Source organism: Peromyscus maniculatus, chromosome 7, assembly GCF_049852395.1.
Source record: "Peromyscus maniculatus bairdii isolate BWxNUB_F1_BW_parent chromosome 7, HU_Pman_BW_mat_3.1, whole genome shotgun sequence".
In the NCBI taxonomy this organism is placed as follows: domain Eukaryota; kingdom Metazoa; phylum Chordata; class Mammalia; order Rodentia; family Cricetidae; genus Peromyscus; species Peromyscus maniculatus.
This window is the reverse complement of record NC_134858.1, coordinates 551,161-570,721: the sequence shown is the minus strand read 5'-3', so window position 1 is coordinate 570,721 and position 19,561 is coordinate 551,161. Positions and strand designations below refer to the sequence as shown.

Here is a 19,561-nt window from a genome sequence, read left to right as displayed (position 1 = left end):
ACCAGATTTAAACAAAACCTATCCACAAATGCAGGCCTACAGAAAGCACAAGGAAAAATCCAACCTAAGGAAGTTAGATACACCCATGAAAACACAGGTAATAGATAATCTCACACCAACTAATACCAAAGAAGGGAAACACACAATACTACCACCAAAAAATAACAGGGATTAACAATCACTGGTCATTAATATCCATTAATATCAATGGTTTCAATTCACCTATAAAAAGACAAAGGTTAACAGAATGGATATGAAAACAGGATCCATCCTTCTGCTGCATATAAGAAACACACCTCAACTTCAAAGACGGACACTACCTCAGAGGAAAAGGCTGGGGAAAGAATTTCCAATCAAATGGACTTTAAGAAGCAAGCTGGTGAAGCTATCCTAATACCTAATAAAATAGACTTCAAACTAAAAACAAGCAAAAGAGATCAGGAAGGACATTACATATTTATCACAGAGAAAATCCACCAAGATGAAGTCTCAATTATGAACACTTATGCCCCAAATACAAGGGCACCGGCATTTGTAAAAGAAACATTACTATAGTTTAAATTGCATATCAAATCCACACACTAGTGCTGGGATATTTCAATACCCCTCTCTCATCAATTGACAAGTCTGGCAGATAGAAACTAACAGACATTATGACTCAAATGGACTTAATAGATACCTACAGAACATTCCACCCTAACAAAAAAGAATATACCTTCTTAACAGCACCCCGTGGAACCTTCTCTAAAATCAAACACATACTCAGTCACAAAGCAAATGTCAACAGATACAAAAAATTGGAATAAACTCTTGTATTTTATCAGACCACCATGGCTTAAAGTTAGACTTCAACAACAAAAATTACAGAAAGCCTACAATCTCATGGAAACTGAATAATGCCCAATTGAATCACCAATGGGTCTAGGAAGAAATAAAGAAAGAAATTAAACATTTCCTTGAATTCAATGAAAATGAATGAACAACATACCCAAACTTAAGGGACATTATGAAAGCAGTGCCAAGAGGAAAATTCATAGCACTAAATGCCCACATAAAGAAAATCGAGAAATCTCACACTAGTTACATAACAGTATACCTGAAAGCTCTAAAACAACAACAACAACAAACAAACAAACAAAAAAAGAAGAAGCAAACTCACCCAGGAAAAATAGACACTAGAAAATAATAAAATTGAGGGCTGAAATCAATAAAACAGAAACAAAGAGAACAATATAAAGAATCAATGAAACAAAGAGTTGGTTCTTTGAGAAAAATCAAAAAAGATAGACAAGCCCTTATTCAAATTAGCCAAAAGGCAGAGAGAGAGAGAGCATGCAAATTAACAAAATCAAATATAAAAAAGGAGATATAACAACAGACATCGAGGAAATCCAGAAAATCATCAGTTCATACTTCAAAAACTTGTACTCCACAAAATTGGAAAATATAGAAGAAATGGACAATTTTCTGGATAGGTACCACATACCAAAGTTAAATCAAGATCAGATAAACAATTTAAATAGACCAATAACCCCTAAAAATAAAATAAAAAAGTCATTAAAAGTCTTCCAACCAAAAAAAGCCAAGGACCAGATCATTTCAATGCAGAATTCTACCATATTTTCAAAGAAGAGCTAATACCAATACTTTTCAAATTGTTCCACACAATAGAAACAGAAGGAATGTTACCAAATCCCTTTTGAGTCTACAGTTGCTCTGATTGGCAAACCACACAAAGATGCAACAAAAAGAGAATTACAGACCAGTCTCCCTCATGAACATGGATGCAAAAATACTCAATAAAATATTTGCAAACTGAATCCAAGAACATAACAAAAAGATCATCCACCATAATCAAGTAAGCTTCATCCCAGAGATGCAGGGATGGTTCAACATACGAAAATCTGTCAATGTAATATACCATATAAACAAACTGAAAGGAAAAAAGCACAAGATCATCTCGTTAGATGATGAAAAGGCCTTTGACAAAATCCAACACCCTTCATGATAAAGGTCTTGTAATACAAAGAACATACCCAATCATAATAAAGACAATTTACAGCAAGACAACAGCCAACATCAAATTAAAAGGAGAAAAACTCAAAATCCACTAAACTCAGGAACAAGACAAGGCTGTCCACTCTCCCCATATTTATTCAATATAGTGCTTGAATTTCTAGATAGAGCAATAAGACAATAAAAGGAGATCAAAGGGATAGAAATTGGAAGGGAAGAAGTCAAACTTTCACTATTTGCAGATCATATGATAGTATACATAAGTGACCCCAAAAAAATCTACAAGGGTACTCCTACAGATGATAAACTTCTTCAGTACTGTGGCAGGATACAAGATTAACTCAAAAAAATCAGTAGCCCTTCTATATACAAATGATATATGGTCTGAGAAAGAAATCAGAGAAACACCACCCTTTACAATAGGCACAAATAATACTAAATACCTTGGGGTGACTCTAATTAAACAAGTAAATGACCTGTATGATAACAACTTTAAGTCTCTGAAGAAAGAAATTGAAGAAGATATAAGAAAATGGAAAGATCTCCCATGCACATGGATAGGAAGGATTAACATAGAAAAAAATGGCAATCTTTACCAAAAGCAATCTACAGACTCAATGCAATTCCCATCAAAATCCCAACACAATTCTTCACATACCTGGAAAGAACAATACTCAACTTCATATGGAAAAACAAAAAGGTTAGGATAGCCAAAAGAATCCTGTACAATAATCCAACCTCTAGAGGCATCATGATCCCTGACTTCAAGCTTTACTATAGAACTATATTAATAAAAAACAGCTTGGTACTGGCATTAAAAACTGACATGTGGATCAATAGATTCAAATTGAAGACCTTGACATTAATTTGCACACCTATGAACATCTGAATTTTGATAAAGAAGCCAAAACTATACAATAGAAAAAAGAAAGCATCCTCACCAAATGGTGCTGGCATAACTGGATATCAACATGTAGAAGACTGTAAATAGATCCATATGTGTCACCATGCACAAAACTCAAGTCTAAGTGGATCAAAGACCTCAACATAAATCCAATTACTCTGAAGAAGAAGTAACTTCTTTAAATTGATAGAAGTTGATAGAAGAGAAAGTAGAAAGTAGTCTTGAATGCATTGCACCGAAAATCACTTCCTAAATATAACACCAGTAGCACAGACACTGAGAGCAAAGATTCATAAATGGGACCTCCTAAAACGGAGAAGCTTTGGTAGGGCAAAGGACACAGTCAATAAAACAAAATGATAGCCTATAGAATGGGAAAAGATCTTCATCAACCCCACATCTGACAGAGGGCTGATCTCTCAAACATATAAAGAATTAAAGAAACTAGACATCAAAATACTGAACAATCCAATTACAAAATGGGCTACAGAGCTAAACAAATTCTCAACAGAAGAATCTTAAATGGCTGAAAGATATTTAAGGAATTGCTCAACATCCTTAGTCATCAGGGAAATGCAAATCAAAATGACTCTGAGATATCATCTTACACCTGTCAGAATGGCTAAGATCAAAAACACTGAAGACAGCTTATGTTAGAGAGGATGTAGAGCAAGGTGAACACTCCTCCACTGTTGGTGGGAATTTAAACTTGTACAGCCACTTTGGAAATCAGTATGGCGGTCTCAGAAAATTGGAAATCAATCTTCCTCAAGATCCAGCTATACCACTCTTGGGCATATACCCAAGGAATGCTAAACCATACCACAAGGACACATGCTCAACTATGTTCATATCAGCATTATTTGTAATCGCCAGAACCTGGAAACAACCTAGATGTCCCTCAACCAAAGAATGGATAAGGAAAATGTGGCATATATACACGGTGGAATACTACTCAGCAGTAAAAAACAATGATATCATGAAATTTGCAGGCAAATGGATGGAACTAGAAAATATCATCCTGAGTGAGGTAACCCAGACTCAGAAGGACAAACATGGTATGTACTCACTCATAAGTGGATACCAGATGTAAAGCAAAGGATAAGCAGACTGCAACCCACAGCTCCAGGGAGGCTAACTAGCCGGGAAGAACCTAGGAAGGACACATGGATCGCCCAGCAAAGGAGAAGTAGATAAGATCTACATGAACAAACTGGGGGTGAAGGAGGGTAATGGAGGGCAAGGGATGAGGGATGAGAACAAAGGAGAACCAGAGATTCAAGTTGGAACAGGGACAGAGTGGTAGAGCAAAGAAAGAGATACCATGATAAATGAAGACATCGTGGAGATAGGGAGAAACAGAGTACTAGGGAAGTTCCCAGGAATCCACAAGGATGACCCTACCTTAGACTACTGGCAATAGACAAGAGGGTGCCTGAATTGTCCTACTTTGATGATCGGATGGGTGAATACCCTAACTATCATCATAGAGCCTTCATCCAGTGACTGATGAAAGCAGATGCGGAGATCCACAGCCAGGCACCATGCCGAGCTCCAGTAGTCCAAATGATGAGAGGAGGGATTCTATGATCAAAGGACATGGAGATCATGATGGGAAAAAGTACAGAGAAGGCTAGTCAAACTAGTGAAAATGCAAGAACTATGGAGCAATAGCTGTGGAGCCCTCATGGTACTGGACTAGGTCCTCTGGATAGGCAAGACAGGTTTTCAGCTTGAACTTTTTAGGGAGCCCAAAGGCAGTAAGCTCGGGATCTGTCCCTGGTGCATGAGCTGGCCTTTTGGAACCTAGTGCCTATAGTGGGACACCTTGTGCAGCCTTGGTGCAGGGAGGAGGGGCTTGGACCTGCCTCAACTGAATGTACCAGGTTCTGCTGACTCCCCATGGGAGACCTTGCCCTGGAGGTAGGAATGGGGGGTAAAGTTGAGGGAGAAGTCTGGGGTTCAGGAGGAGGAAGGAGAGGGGCATCTGTGGTTGGTATGTAAAATGAATAGAAAATTTCTTAGTAATAATAAAAAAAAGACAGAGGCTAACAGAATGAATATGAAAACAGGATCCATCCTTCTGCTGCATACAAAAAACATACCTCAACTTCAAAGGTAGACATTACCTCAGAGTTACGGGTTGGAAAAAGATTTTCCAACCAAGTGGACCTAAGAAACAAGCTGGTATAGCTATCCTAATATCTAACAAAATAAACTTCAAACTAAAAGTAAGCAAAAGAGATAGAAAATGACATTTCATATTCATCACAGAAAAAAAATCAATCAAGATGAAGTCTCAATTGTGAACATTTATGCCCCCAATACAAGTGCATCTACATTTGTAAAAGAAACATTACTAAAGCATAAATCACATATCAAACTGCACACATTAATAGTTGGAGACTTTAACACCCTACTCTCACAACTGGACAGGTCTGCCAGACAGAAAATTAACAGAGAAATAAGCAAACTAACAGATGCTATGACTCAAATGGACCTAACAGACATCTATAGAACATTTCACCCAAACACTAAAGAATATACTTTCTTCTCAGCACCTCACAGAACCTTCTCCAAAATTGATCACATACTTGGTAACAAAACAAGTCTCAACAGATTAAAAAAAAAAAAAATTGGAATAACCCCCTGTACCTTATAGGACCACCATGACTTAAATTTAGAATTCAACAACACAAATTGCAGGAAGAATACAAACTCATAGAAACTGAACAATGCTCAACTGAATCATCACTGGATCAAGGAAGAAATAAAGAAAGAAATTAAAAACTTCTTAGAATTCAATGAAAATGAATGCACAACATACCCAAACTTGCGGGACAGACATTATGAAAGCAGTGCTAAGAGGAAAGTTTATAGCACTTAGTGGCTACATAAACAATTTGGAGAAATCCGAGACAGTGACTTAATAGCACATATGAAATTTATAGAACAAAAAGAAGCAAACTCATCTAGGAGTAGATGACAGGAAATCATCAAATTGAGATCTGTAAACAATAAAATAGAAACAAAGAGAACAATACAAAGAATCAATGAAACGAGTTGGTTCTTTGAGAAAATCAACTAGACAAGCCCTTATCCAAATTAACCAAAAAGCAAAGAGAGAATATCCAAATTAACAAAATCAGAAATGAAAAGGGGGACATAATAACAGACACTGAGGAAATCCAAAGAATCATTAGGTCACACTTTGAAAACCTGTACTCCACAAAATTGGAAAATCTAAAAGAAAAGGACAAAATTAAATCCAGATCAGATAAACAATTTAAATAGACCTATAACCCCTAAGGAAACAAAAGCAGTCATCAAAAGTCTTCCAACCAAAAAAAGCCCAGGACCAGATGTTTTCACTGCAGAATTTTACCAAAACTTCAAAGAAGAGCTAATACCAATACTCCTGAAATTGTTCCAAACAATAGAAACAGAAAAAACATTGCCAAACTCTTCTTACAAGGCTACAGATACCCAAACCACATAAAGATGCAACTAGTAAAGAGAATTACAGTCCAATCTCCCTCATGAACATCGATGCAAAAATAATCAATAAAATATTATCAAACTGAATCCAAGAACACATCAAAGAAATTATCCACCATGATCAAGTAGGCTTCATCACAAAGATGCAGGGATGGTTCAACATATGAAAATCTGTCAATGTAATACACCATATAAACAAACTGAAACCCAACACCCCTTCATGATAAATGTGTTGGAGAGACCAGGGATACAAGAAACATACCTAAACATAATAGAGACAATTGACAGCAAGCCAACAGCCAACATCAAACTAAATGGTGAGAAACTCAAAGCCATTCCACCAAACTCAGGAACAAGACAAGGCTGTCCACGCTCTCCATACCTATTCAATATAGGACTCCAAGTTCTAGCTAGAGCAATAAGATGACAAAAGGCAAAAAAAAAGGGGGGGGGTACAAATTAGAAAGGAAGAAGTCAAACTTTCGCTATATGCAGACGATATGATAGTATACATAAGTGACCCCAAAAATTATGCCAGGGATTACTACAGCTGATAAACACCTTCAATAATATGGCAGGATACAAGATTAACTCAAAAAAATCAGTAGCCCTCCAACATACAAATGATAAACAGGCTGAGAAAGAAATTAGAGGAACCAACACCCTTTATAATAGCAACAAATGACATAAAATATCCTAGGGTAATTCTAAACAAAGAAGTAAGACTAGTATGACAAGAACTTTACATCTTTGAAGAAAGAAACTGAAGAACATATCAGAAAATGCAAAGTTCTTCATGCTCTTGCATAGGTAGGATCAACACAGTAAAAATGGCAATCTTAACACAATCCCCATCAAAATTCCAACACAATTCTTCACATACCTGGAAAGAACAATACTCAACTTCATATGGAAATACAAAAAAGTTAGGATAGCCAAAAGAATCCTGTGCAATAAAACAACCTCTGGAGGCATCACGATCCCTGACTTCAAGCTCTACTATAGAGCTACAGTAATAAAAACAGCTAGGTACTGGCATAAAAACAGACATGTTGATCAATGGAATCAAATCGAAGACCCTGACATTAATCTGCACACCTATGAACACCTGATTTTTGATAAATAAGCCAAAATTATAAAATGGAAAAAAAGAAAGCATCTTCAACAAATGGTGCTGGCATAACTGGATGTCTAGATGTAGAAGAATGCAAATAGATCTATATCTATCGCCATGCACAAAACTCAAATCCAAGTGGATCAAAGACCTCACTATAAAACCAGTTACACTGAACATGATAGAAGACAAAGTAGGAAGTAGTCTTGGACACACTGCCACAGGAGACTACTGCCTAAATATAACACCAGAAGCACAGACACTGAGAACAACTGAAACTGAGAAGCTTCTGTAAGGTGAAGGACACTCTCAATAATACAAAACGGCAGCCTACAGAATGGGAAAATATCTTTATCAACCCCACATCTGACAGAGAGCTGATCTCCAAAATATATAAAGAACACAAGAAACTAGACATCAAAATATCAAATAATCCAATTCAAAAATGGGGTGCATGTCTAAACAGAATTCTCAACAGAAGAATCTTAGATGGCTGAAAGATACTTAAGGAAGTGTTCAATATCCTTAGCCAGCAGCAAAATAGAAATTAAAATGACTCTGAGATACCATCGTATGCCTGTCAGAATGGCTAAGATCAAAAACAATGATGACAGCTGATATTGGAGAAGATGTGGAGAAAGGGCAACGAACACACCCCCACTGCTGGTGGGAATACATTCTTGTACTGCCACTCTGGAAATCAGTATGGTGGTTATCTCTGAAAACTGGGAATCAACCTATTTCAAGACCCAGGAATACCACTCTTCATCATATACCCCAAAGGTGCTCAACCATACCACAAGGACACTTGCTCAACTATGTTCACAGCAGCATTTTCGTAAGCCAGAACCTGGAAACAACCTAGATGCCGCTCTAGAATGGACACAGAAAATGTAATACATTTACACAATGGAGTATTATGCAGCAGTGAAAAACAATGTCATTATGAAATCTGTAGGCAAATGGATAGAACTAGAAAAAAATCATCCTGAGTGAGGTAACCCAGACCCAGAAAGACAAACACGGTATGTACTCACTCATAAGCGAATATTAGATGCAAAATAAAGGATAACCAGGCTACAATCCACAACCCCAGAGAAGCTTGGTAAAGAGGAAGACCCTAGAGAGACAGGCATGGATCACCTCACGAAGAGGAAAGGGTTAAGACCTCCTGGGTAAACTGGGAGGAGGGAGTAGAGAGGAGATGGGAAGTGGGAACATGAGGATTCGAGATGGCTGATGGCCAAGTTGAGGGAAGGACAGAGAGGGAGAGCAATGAAAGAGGTATCTTGACAGAGTGAACCATTAAGGGGTTAGGGAGCTCACCAACTCTGGACTGACAACTGGGGAGCCTGCATGGGACAGCACTAGGACCTCTGAATGTGAGTGACAGTTGTGTGGCTTGATGTGTTTGTGGGTCCCTTGGCAATGGGACCAGAATTTATCCCGGGTATAAGAACTGGCTTTTTTAGAGTCCATTCCCTATGGTACATGCCTTACTCAGGGGTGACGTAGCAGGGAGGGGCTTGGTCCTGTCCCAACTTGATATGCCAGCCTGTGTTGACTATCCAAGGGAGGCCTTACCCGGTATGAGGAGGAAGCAGGGGTGGGATGGAGGAGGGGGATGAAGGAGAAGGGGAGGGAAGGGGAACAGGGGTTCGGTATGTAAAATGAAAAAATAATTTTAAAATAAAAAAAAAATTAAAAAAGAAACAATAATCATGATCCCCTATACAAACAAAATCAGGCTTTATAAGACAGAGATATTTATAAAGATGTAATGACAAAACACAATGGAAAAGAAGTGAATATAGCCTATATAGCAAGAAAAGACAGTAAAAATGAGATGAATCAATGTAAAAAGAGAGCAACAAAAAGTAAAATATGTATCAAGAACAAGATTAGGCACTCCGGGTATTGGTTCCAAATGATTTTACTTGTCATTCACAGCAATTTACATATACATACACAATTACTGAGGTCACTTTTCATGGTTCTGTATTTAATACCTCTTTTTCCACCAGCCCATGAGCTACCTAAACAAAATGCATAATCCCAGCAGTGCCAATGTGACTTCTGCAGGATATCTCATAGGATGGCATTACGACCATAAGGATTTCTGACTGCCTGCTTCTCTCCAGGCCCAAGACTGCTTTTCAAGAAAACTATTAAGTAAGAGAAGCCTATCAAAGCCTATCAATTAAACAGCCAGTATCTAGGGGTAATGAACTATGGCTCAAAGGCCACATAGGGCTAGCCATGTCTCCTCTCACCAATGATGATGATGATAATATTATTATTATTAATTACTGAAATACAGCCACACATTCATTCACATACTGCACATGGTTGTTTCTGTGCCATAACAAGAGAGCTGAATATAATACAGAAAACCAAAGCTGTTTACCATCTGGTCCTTTATAGAAAAGTTTGGTGACTTCTGTCCTTGATTAATACCTTTTAACTAAAAACAAGAAGGAACACAGGCTAGTGAGTTTTTGCAGTCTCTTTATGAAAACATCTAGTACTAATAGTACAACAAGGATAATAATATTTTTAAGAATGTAGTAACTCAGCTATTTAGTTCATAAAGTTTGAATAATAAAAAGATTAAGAATGGTATTTATAGAAATGCCTGTAAGATGCCAAATCTCTAACTTTTATATACATGTAGTGTTACATCAAATTTTTGCCAAATTTAATTTTGATTAATAAAAGTGCAAAAGAAATTATTCCTATGCTGAGGCTAATTTCTAAACAGGATGAACTAAAAGTCACCATGCTAAATCATTTCCATAGCAACCTGTTTCTCCTTAGCTATATCCCAAATTGGAACCATTGCTTTATCCACATCTGTTGTTTTATGAGAAGTTGCCTACCGTCTTACTGCTACTATCAAACACAAATTAGTCTTTATCCCACACTCTCATAAGTAAAAGCTGGTTACAAGAAAAAAGGGTTGGCACTGTTTTCATCTTCGCTATTAGCAGCTCTAATATAATTAACATCTCCATTAACACAAGAAACAAGAACAGCAATACTTGTGCCAAAATGCTAACAGAACACTACTACAAATTCAAGAATGTAACTTAGTTAACCAGAAATTATAGAGAAAGTCCAGGTCGAATATGTTTCAGTTGTACACAAATTTATCTAGTGTGTAGTTTAAATAAATGGTATCAGAACCAGTTTATTTTTACTTAAAATTATTAGGAAATATCCAAATCATATAAAGACAAACACAAGGGGCCCCGACTTCCCTTCTGGACCAGAGGTGAGTATCCGGGCCCTTCCAGGACCCCATCCCTGGGCTCCAGCCACCCCTGGGAACACCTGCCCAACTTGGCCCCAGGTTCTGGCCACCGGGCAGGTCCCCTTCTAGCCCCACCGGGAAGGATCCCCTTGTCCAAGCCCGCAGCAGCCCCTGCAATCTCCACGCCCTGCCCCCACACCCATCTGCCCGAGACCCCAGCCACTCCCTGAGACTTAGACACCGCCCCCCAGCTCCCATCCTGCCCCCGACTTCCCTTCTGGACCAGAGGTGAGTATCTGGGCCCATCCCTGACCCGATCCCTGGGCACCAGCCACTTCTGGGAACGCCTGCCCAGCTGGGCCCCAGGTTCTGGCCACCAGGCTGGTCTCCATCTAGCCCCACCAGGAAAGATCCCCTTGTTCAAACCCCCGGCAGCCCCTGCAATCTAGACACTCTTCTCCCACGCCCATCTGCCCGAGACCCCAGCCACTTCCTGAGACTTAGAGTCCGGCCCCCAGCTCCCATCCTGCCCCCGACTTCCCTTCTGGACCAGAGAGGGCTCCCATCCTGCCCTGGACTTCCCTTCTGGACAAGAGCTCACATCCTGACCTGGACTTCCCTTCTGGACAAGAGCTCACATCCTAACCTGGACTTCCCTTCAGGATAAGAGCGCCCATCCTACCACTGACTTTCTGTCTGGACAAAAGCTCCCATCCTGCCCCAGGTTCCCATCCAGATATGAGTTTCCATCCTGCCCCGGAGTTCCCATTTGGACAAGGGAGCTCCCATCTGGACAAGAGAGAGAGTATTCCTGAATCTGTCAGCTCTATCTGAAACAAGTGCACTGATAAGGCCAAGAACGAAACATAAGGAGATGGGAAGACGTCAAGGCAGAAGTACATACAACAAAATGAAGAGCAATACAGCATCACCAGAACCTAGCCCGCCTCCAACGTCTAGATCTGAACATCAAAAATTGGAAGAAGCAGAAGAAAACATCTTATGAATAACATCATGAAGACGTTAGAGGCTTGTGTAGAGGAAAAGACAAAAAAAATGGGAAGAACACTGTAAACAACTAGAGGAAAGGGCAAACAAATTAGAAGAAAACAATAAAGTCCTGGAAGAAAACAATAAAGTACTGAAAGAAAATCATGAAAAAGCAATGAAACAAATAAAGGAAACAGTCCAAGACCTGAAAAGGGAAATGGAAAAAATGAAGAAGACACAAACCGAGAGAATGCTGGAAATAGAAAATCTGAGTAAAAGATCGGGAACTTCAGATGCAAGTATAACCAACAGAATGCAAGAGATGGAAGAGAGGATCTCTGGCATTGAAGATACAGTAGAAGAAATAGATTCTTCAGTCAAAGAAAACACTAAATGCAACAAAGTCATGAACCAAAATGTCCAAGAAATTTGGGACACCATGAAAAGACCAAACCTACGAATTACAGGGATAGAAGAAGGTGAAGAATACCAACTCAAAGGCATGGAAAATATTCAACAAAATCATAGACGAAAACTTTCCCAACTTAAAGAAGTAAATGCCTATGAAGATACAAGAAGCCTATAGAACACCAAACAGACTAGACGCCCCCAAAAAAGTCCCCTCGCCACATAATAATTAAACAACTAAGTGTACAGAATAAAGAAAGAATATTAAGAGCAGCAAAGGAAAAAGGCCTAGTGACCTATAAAGGCAAACCCATCAGAATAACACCCGATTTCTCAATGGAGACTTTGAAAGCCAGAAGGACTTGGACAGATGTAATGCAGACACTAAGAGACCATGGATGTCAGCCCAGACTAATATACCCAGCAAAACTTTCAATCATCATAGATGGAATGAACAAGACATTCCAAGACAAAGCCAGATTCAAACAATACTAATCCACAAACCCAACCCTACAGAAAGCACTCGAAGGAAAATTCCAAACGAAGGAAGTCAGATACACACTCGAAAACACAGGCAATAGATAAAGCCACAGCAGTAAACCCCAAAGAAGAGAAGTACACACATGCTACCACAAAAAATAACAGGGATGAACAATTACTGGTCATTAATATCCCTTAATATCAATGGACTTAACTCACCTATAAAAAGACATAGGCTTACAGAATGGATATGAAAGCAAGACCCATCTTTCTGCTGCATACAAGAAACACATCTCAAATTCAAAGACAGACACTACCTAAGAATAAAAGGCTGGGAAAAGACTTTCCAATCAAATGGTCTTAAGAAACAAGTGGGGGTAGCCATGCTGATATCCAGCAAAATAGACTTCAAACTAAAATCAATCAAAAGAGATCAAGAAGGGCATTACATACTCATCACAGGAAAGATCCACCAAGATGAAGTTTCAATTCTGAACATTTATGCCCCAAACACAAGGGCACCCACATATGTAAAAGAAACATTACTAAAGCTTAAACCACATATAAAACCCCACACATTAATAGTGGGAGATCTCAACACCCCACTTTCACCACTGCACAGATCTCCCAAATCGAAACTTAACAGAGAAATAAAGGACTTAACTGATGTCATGACCCAAATGGACCAAGTAGATATCTACAGAACATTCCATCCTAGCAAAAAAGAATATACCTTCTTCTCAGCACCCCATGGAACTTTCTCTAAAATCGACCACATACTTGGCCACAAAGCAAATCTCAACAGATACAAAACAATTGGAATAACCTCCTGTGTTCTATCAGACCACCATGGTTTAAAGTTAGATTTCAACAACAACAAAAACTACAGAAAACCTACAATCTCATGGAAGCTGAATAATGTTCAACTGAATCACCAATGGGTTAAGGAAGAAATAAAAAAAGAAATTAAAGACTTCCTAGAGATCAACAAAAATGAAGACACCACATACCCAAATTTATGGGACACTATGAAAGCAGTGCTAAGAGGGAAATTCATAGCACTAAATGCCCACATAAAGAAGTTGGAGAAATCTCACACTAGTGACTTAACAGCACACCTGAAAGCTCTAGGACAAGAAGAAGCAAAGTCTCCCAGGAAGAATAGACGCCAGGAAATTATCAAAGTGAGAGGTGAAATTAATAAAATAGAAACTAAGAGAATAATATGAAAAATTAATGAAAGAAGAGTTGGTTCTTTGAGAAAATCAACAAGATAGACAAGCCCTTATCCAAACTAACCAAAAGACAGAGAGAGAATCCAAATCAACAAAATCAGAAATGAAAAGGGGGATATAACAACAGACATTGAGGAAATCCAGAGAATTATCAGGTCATATTTCAAAAACCTCTACTCTACAAAACTGGAAAACCTAAAAGAAATGGACAATTTTCTGGATAGGTACCACATACCTAAGTTAAATCAAGACCAGATGAACTATTTAAATAGTCCAATAACCCCTAAGGAAATAGAAACAGTCATTAAAAGTCTCCCAACCAGAAAAGCCCAGGACCAGATGGTTTCAGTGCAGCATTCTACCAGATCTTCAAAGAAGAGTTAATACCAATACTCTCTAAATTGTTCCCCATAATAGAAACAGAAGGGACATTACCAAACACCTTCTATAAGGCTACAATAACCCTGATTCCCAAACCAAACAAGGAAACAACAAAGAAAGAGAACTACAGACCGATCTCCCTCATGAACATTGATGCAAAAATACTCAATAAAATACTGGCAAACAGACTCCAAGAACACATCAGAACAATTATCCACCATGATCAAGTAGGCTTCATCCCAGGGATGCAAGGGTGGTTCAACATACAAAAGTCCATCAGTGTAATACACCATATAAACAAACTCAAAGGAAAAAACCACATGATCATCTCACTAGATGCAGAAAAGGCATTTGACAAAATCCAACACCCCTTCATGATAAAAGTCTTGGAGTGATCAGGAATACAGGGAATATACCTAAACATAATAAAGGCAATTTACAGCAAGCCAACAGCCAAACATCAAATTAAATGGAGAGAAACTCAAAGCAATTCCACTAAAATCAGGAACGAGGCAAGGCTGTCCACTTTCCCCATACTTATTCAATATAGTACTTGAAGTTCTAGCCAGAGAAATAAGACAACATAAGGACATTAAGGGGATACAAATTGGAAAGGAAGAAGTCAAGCTTTCCCTATTTGCAGATGACATGATAGTATACATGAGTGACTCCAAAGATTCCATCCAGGAACTGATAAAGCTTGTAAACACCTTTAGCAACATAGCAGGATACAAGATCAACTCAAAATAATCAGTAGCCCTCCTATATACAAAGGACAAAGAAGCTGAGAAGGAAATCAGAGATACATCACCCTTTACAATAGCCACAAATGACATAAAATACCTTGGGGTAACACTAACCAAGCAAGTGAAGGACCTATATGACAAGAACTTTAAGTCCCTGAAAAAAGAAATTGAAGAATATGTCAGAAAATGGAAAGATCTCCCATGCTCATGGATAGGCAGGACCAACATAGTAAAAATGGAAATTTTACCAAAAGCAACCTACAGATTCAATACAAATCCCCATCAAAATACCAACACAATTCTTCACAGACCTGGAAAGAATAATACTCAACTTCATATGGAAAAACAAAAAACCCAGGATAGCCAAAAGAATCCTGTACAATAAAACAACCTCTGGAGGCATCACAATCCCTGACTTCAAGCTCTACTATAGAGCTACAGTAATAAAAACAGCTTGGTACTGGCATAAAAACCGACATGTGGACCAATGGAATCGAATTGAAGACCCGGACATTAACCCACACATCTATGAACATAAAATTTTTGACAAAGAAGCCAAAAGTGTACAATGGAAAAAAAAAAAAACATCTTCAACAAATGGTGCTGGCATGACTGGATATCAACGTGTAGAAGGCTGCAAACAGATCCATGTCTGTCACCGTGCACAAAACTTAAGTCCAAGTGGATCAAGGACCTCAACATAAATCCAGCTACTCTGAGTCTGCTAGAGGAGAAAGTAGGAAGTAGTCTTGAACGCACTGGCATAGGAGATCACTGCCTAAATATGACACCAGTAGCACAGACACTGAGAGAATCAATCCGTCAATGGGACCTCTTGAAACTGAGAAGCTTTTGTAGAGCAAAGAATACAGTCAACAAGGCAAAGCGACAGCCTACAGAATGGGAAAAGATCTTCACCAACCCCACATCTGACAGAGGACTGATATCCAGAATATATAAGGAACTCAAGAAACTGGATATCAAAACGACCAACAATCCAATTAAGAAATGGGCTATAGAACTAAACAGAGAATTCTCAGCAGAGGAAACTCAAATGGCTGAAAGACATTTAAGGAATTGTTCAACATCCCTAATTATCAGGGAAATGCAAATCAAAACAACTCTGAGATACCACCTTACGCCTTATGTCAGAATGGCTAAGATCAAAAACACTGAGGATACTTTATGCTGGAGAGGATGTGGAACTCGGGGAACTCTCCTCCACTGCTGGTGGGAATGCAAGCTTGTACAACCATTTTGGAAATCAATATGGCGCTTTCTTAGAAAATTGGGAATCAATCTCCCCCAAGATCCAGCTATACCACTCCTAGGCATATACCCAAGAAATGCTCAATCATACCACAAGAGCACTTCCTCAGCTATGATCATATCAGCACTGTTTGTAATAGCCAGAACCTGAGAACAACCTAGATGCCCTTCAACTGAAGAATGGATAAATAAATTGTGGCACATATACACAATGGAATACTACCCAGCAGAGAAAAACAATGACATCATGAGGTTTGCAGGCAAATGGATGGATCTAGAAAAAAATCATCATGAGTGAGGTAACCCAGACCCAGAAAGACAAATATGGTATGTACTCACTCATAGGAGGATACTAGATGTGGAACAAGGATGACTGGCCAAAATTAATGAATGATTGGGTTGTGAACTGTGGAGGAAAGGGGAAGCTGGACATGGACCTTATTTAGATATAGCAGAATGAACTATCTCTTAAAGACCTCAAGCCTCAAGCCGCTAGATAATAGAAAGGATAATAGTTTAGGCACTTCTAGGGAATAAACATTCACCCAATAGGAATCTCAACTAAAGTGATTTATGGCAGAAAACATTATCTCATAAGAGGCAGATGGTGGGCCCCTCTGTTGAGGAAGTTTAGCATAAAAAACTTAAGGATGGCTCTTTTGATGCCTTAGCTCGTGATCTTGAGTCAGATGTCCGCTCTCTTAAATCCTCTAGATTGGACACAATACTTTCCATTCATTGGGGTATTGATTCTTATTTTCTTTTGGTTCTGTTATTATTTCCTTGTCTTTTTAAAATTATCCTACGTTCCCTACACACAGTAAAGCGTGATCTGCTGGAACTGCGTCTTAAAAACAAAAAACCGGGAAATGCCACACCAACTCCAGTGTCGTCCGTGTGACATGAACAATTATGTCAATAATAACGGACGGGAGATACGTGTCCCATGGGACTAAGCTCCCTGGAGGTCCCTGGCAGAGTGCCTGTGTTATGCCTCCTTCTCGAAGGAGACGTGCTTCACAGATCATGAGCTCTCTGGGCTATGGGTTCTGTATAACTGCTTTTCTGATAATGTTCTAATTAATCTATAAAACACAGCCAAATTAATGAATGCTTGGGTTGTGAACTGTGAAGGAAAGGGGAAGCTGGACATGGACCTTATTTAGATATAGCAGAATGAACTATTCCTTAAAGACCTCAAGCCTCAAGCCGCTAGATAATGGAAAGTATAATAGTTCAGGCACTTCTAGGGAATAAACACTCACCCACTAGGAATCCCAACTAAAGTGATTTATGGCAGAAAACATTATCTCATAAGAGGCAGATGGTGGGCCCCTCTGTTGAGGAAGTTCAGCATAAAAAACTTAAGGACTAGAACAGAACCCTTTCCCCTTACAGGTATAAAAGTACAAGTGTCCATATTCCAGCAGGCAAAAAGGTTTTATATTAGAAGAGATATATGGTAAAGAACTAAAGAAAGACTTAGGGAGGATCTGCAGCATCCAAATTGGCTAAATGGGTCATGAGAACCAGAAAAGTAAAAATGAATAATAAACTAGCGAGCAGCTGAGATAAAGATGAAGGACACAGCTGCAAGAAGCCTACACAAGTATAGGGACTGTACTAAGTTTATAAAAACATAGACTGCTCTTTGGGTCATAAAGTTCTTGTGAGTGAAAGGATATGTCTAGCGCCGATTAATAACTGTGTGCTTGATGTTTTTTAAAGATGATGTAATTGAATTATTGCCAAGCTCTTGTTGTTCCCTGTATGACTTGATAGTTTTCTTTTCTGTATATAAACTACTGATTTGCAGAAGTAAAATTGCAGCAGATTCAAACCACTTTTGAGTGTGTTTGTTGTCTGTCTGTCAGTCGCCGAATACTTGCCTTCCTGACTACCCAAGCCCTGATTCTCCTATGGTCGTGGTACTCCCGGTGGGCCAGTCCGTGGCATCTATACTTGTCTATTAGAGCTTTTGATTTTGTGTTTCTATGGAGGGTGGGTGTGTATGTGTAGGGGTGGGCAGGTTTCTCATGTTTCTTTTTTGTTTGTTTTATTTTACTCTGGTTTGTCTGATTTTTAGAGAGAAAGAGACAGGGCATGGAGTTGAATGGATGGGATAGGGAAGATCTGGGAGAAGATGAAAGAAGAAAACTTTTATCAGAATATATTTTATAAAAAAAATTTTTGTTGTTGTTGTTGGTTTTTTTTTGTTTGTTTGTTTTGTTTTGTTTTGTTTTTTGAGACAGGGTTTCTCTGTGTAGTTTTGCGCCTTTCCTGGATCTCGCTCTGTAGACCAGGCTGGCCTTCGAACTCAGAGATCCGCCTGCCTCTGCCTCCCAAGTGCTGGAATTAAAGGCGTGCACCACTACCACCCAGCCATTTTTTTCAATTAAAATACTGGGAAAAAACACATATAATATTTGCCTTAATATTTTCCTGATGTACCATATACAAAGTTCAATTTAATGAAATAAACTAAGATTATAGATGATCAGATCTCTTCAATGTGTACATCACTGTTAGATCGATGAAACAATTTCTCAAAATGCAAAGGTTTGCTGGGACTCTCTTACCTTAGATGCCATTCTCATGAAAAGTCTGTTTTGATCAATATTTGTTCCCATCTTCTCATTCTTGACTAAATCACTGAGACTAAGATGATCATCATCAGGAAAGTATCGGATCCTTTCTTTATCCGCATGGGTTGAAACCTACAGCAAAGTGAACATAATGAAGTCTCTGCAGATGTTTTGAATGAATTATCCATAAATTTGGTAATAAGTTAAAAAAAAAAAATCCCACATATCACAACCGTCCCTTCCAGGTGAAAGAATGTCCGTCAGAATAACACTTTCCACTTCTTCCCCTTTCCTTTCTTCCTTCCCAGGAGGAAGCATCCCATTCGCTGATTGTCAAGTTTGGCCAAAGATTACAACTATCACAACTAACTGTCCTAGCCCCTCTCTCTTCATGTACTTAAAACTCCTTACCACAGTGGAAGGAAGACTGCCATTATTCATTATTTAAGCAGGAAATAAGTATTGGGAAAAAAGAAAAAAAAGAAAAAAAAAAAAGTAAACATCCACTATTATGCACCTAATGTTTGTATCTCTCCCCTAATTCATGTGTTACCAGGAGTCAGGACTTTGGAGAGGTAATCAGGTAAAAAGGCAGAGCCCCTGTAAGATTAGGATCCTATAAAGACAGGACAACACCTGTTCTGTTTCTGCTCTCTACTATGTGAGAATAAGATGAGAAAGT

At 38.7% G+C, this 19,561-nt stretch overlaps 1 protein-coding gene across 2 annotated transcripts in view; it reads right to left on the bottom strand.

The window, feature by feature from the left end:
• Cwf19l2 (CWF19 like cell cycle control factor 2) overlaps positions 1-19,561 on the bottom strand; it is a 102,523-nt gene that overhangs the window by 38,309 nt on the left and 44,653 nt on the right. For both annotated transcript variants that reach the window (XR_013052591.1, XM_006992011.4), the window contains exon 12: positions 18,874-19,011. Coding sequence is in view for 1 of the 2 variants with exons in the window: in XM_006992011.4 (XP_006992073.1) it covers positions 18,874-19,011 (138 nt within the window). In the remaining variant the exon portion in view is untranslated. The remainder of the gene's footprint in view (positions 1-18,873; positions 19,012-19,561) is intronic.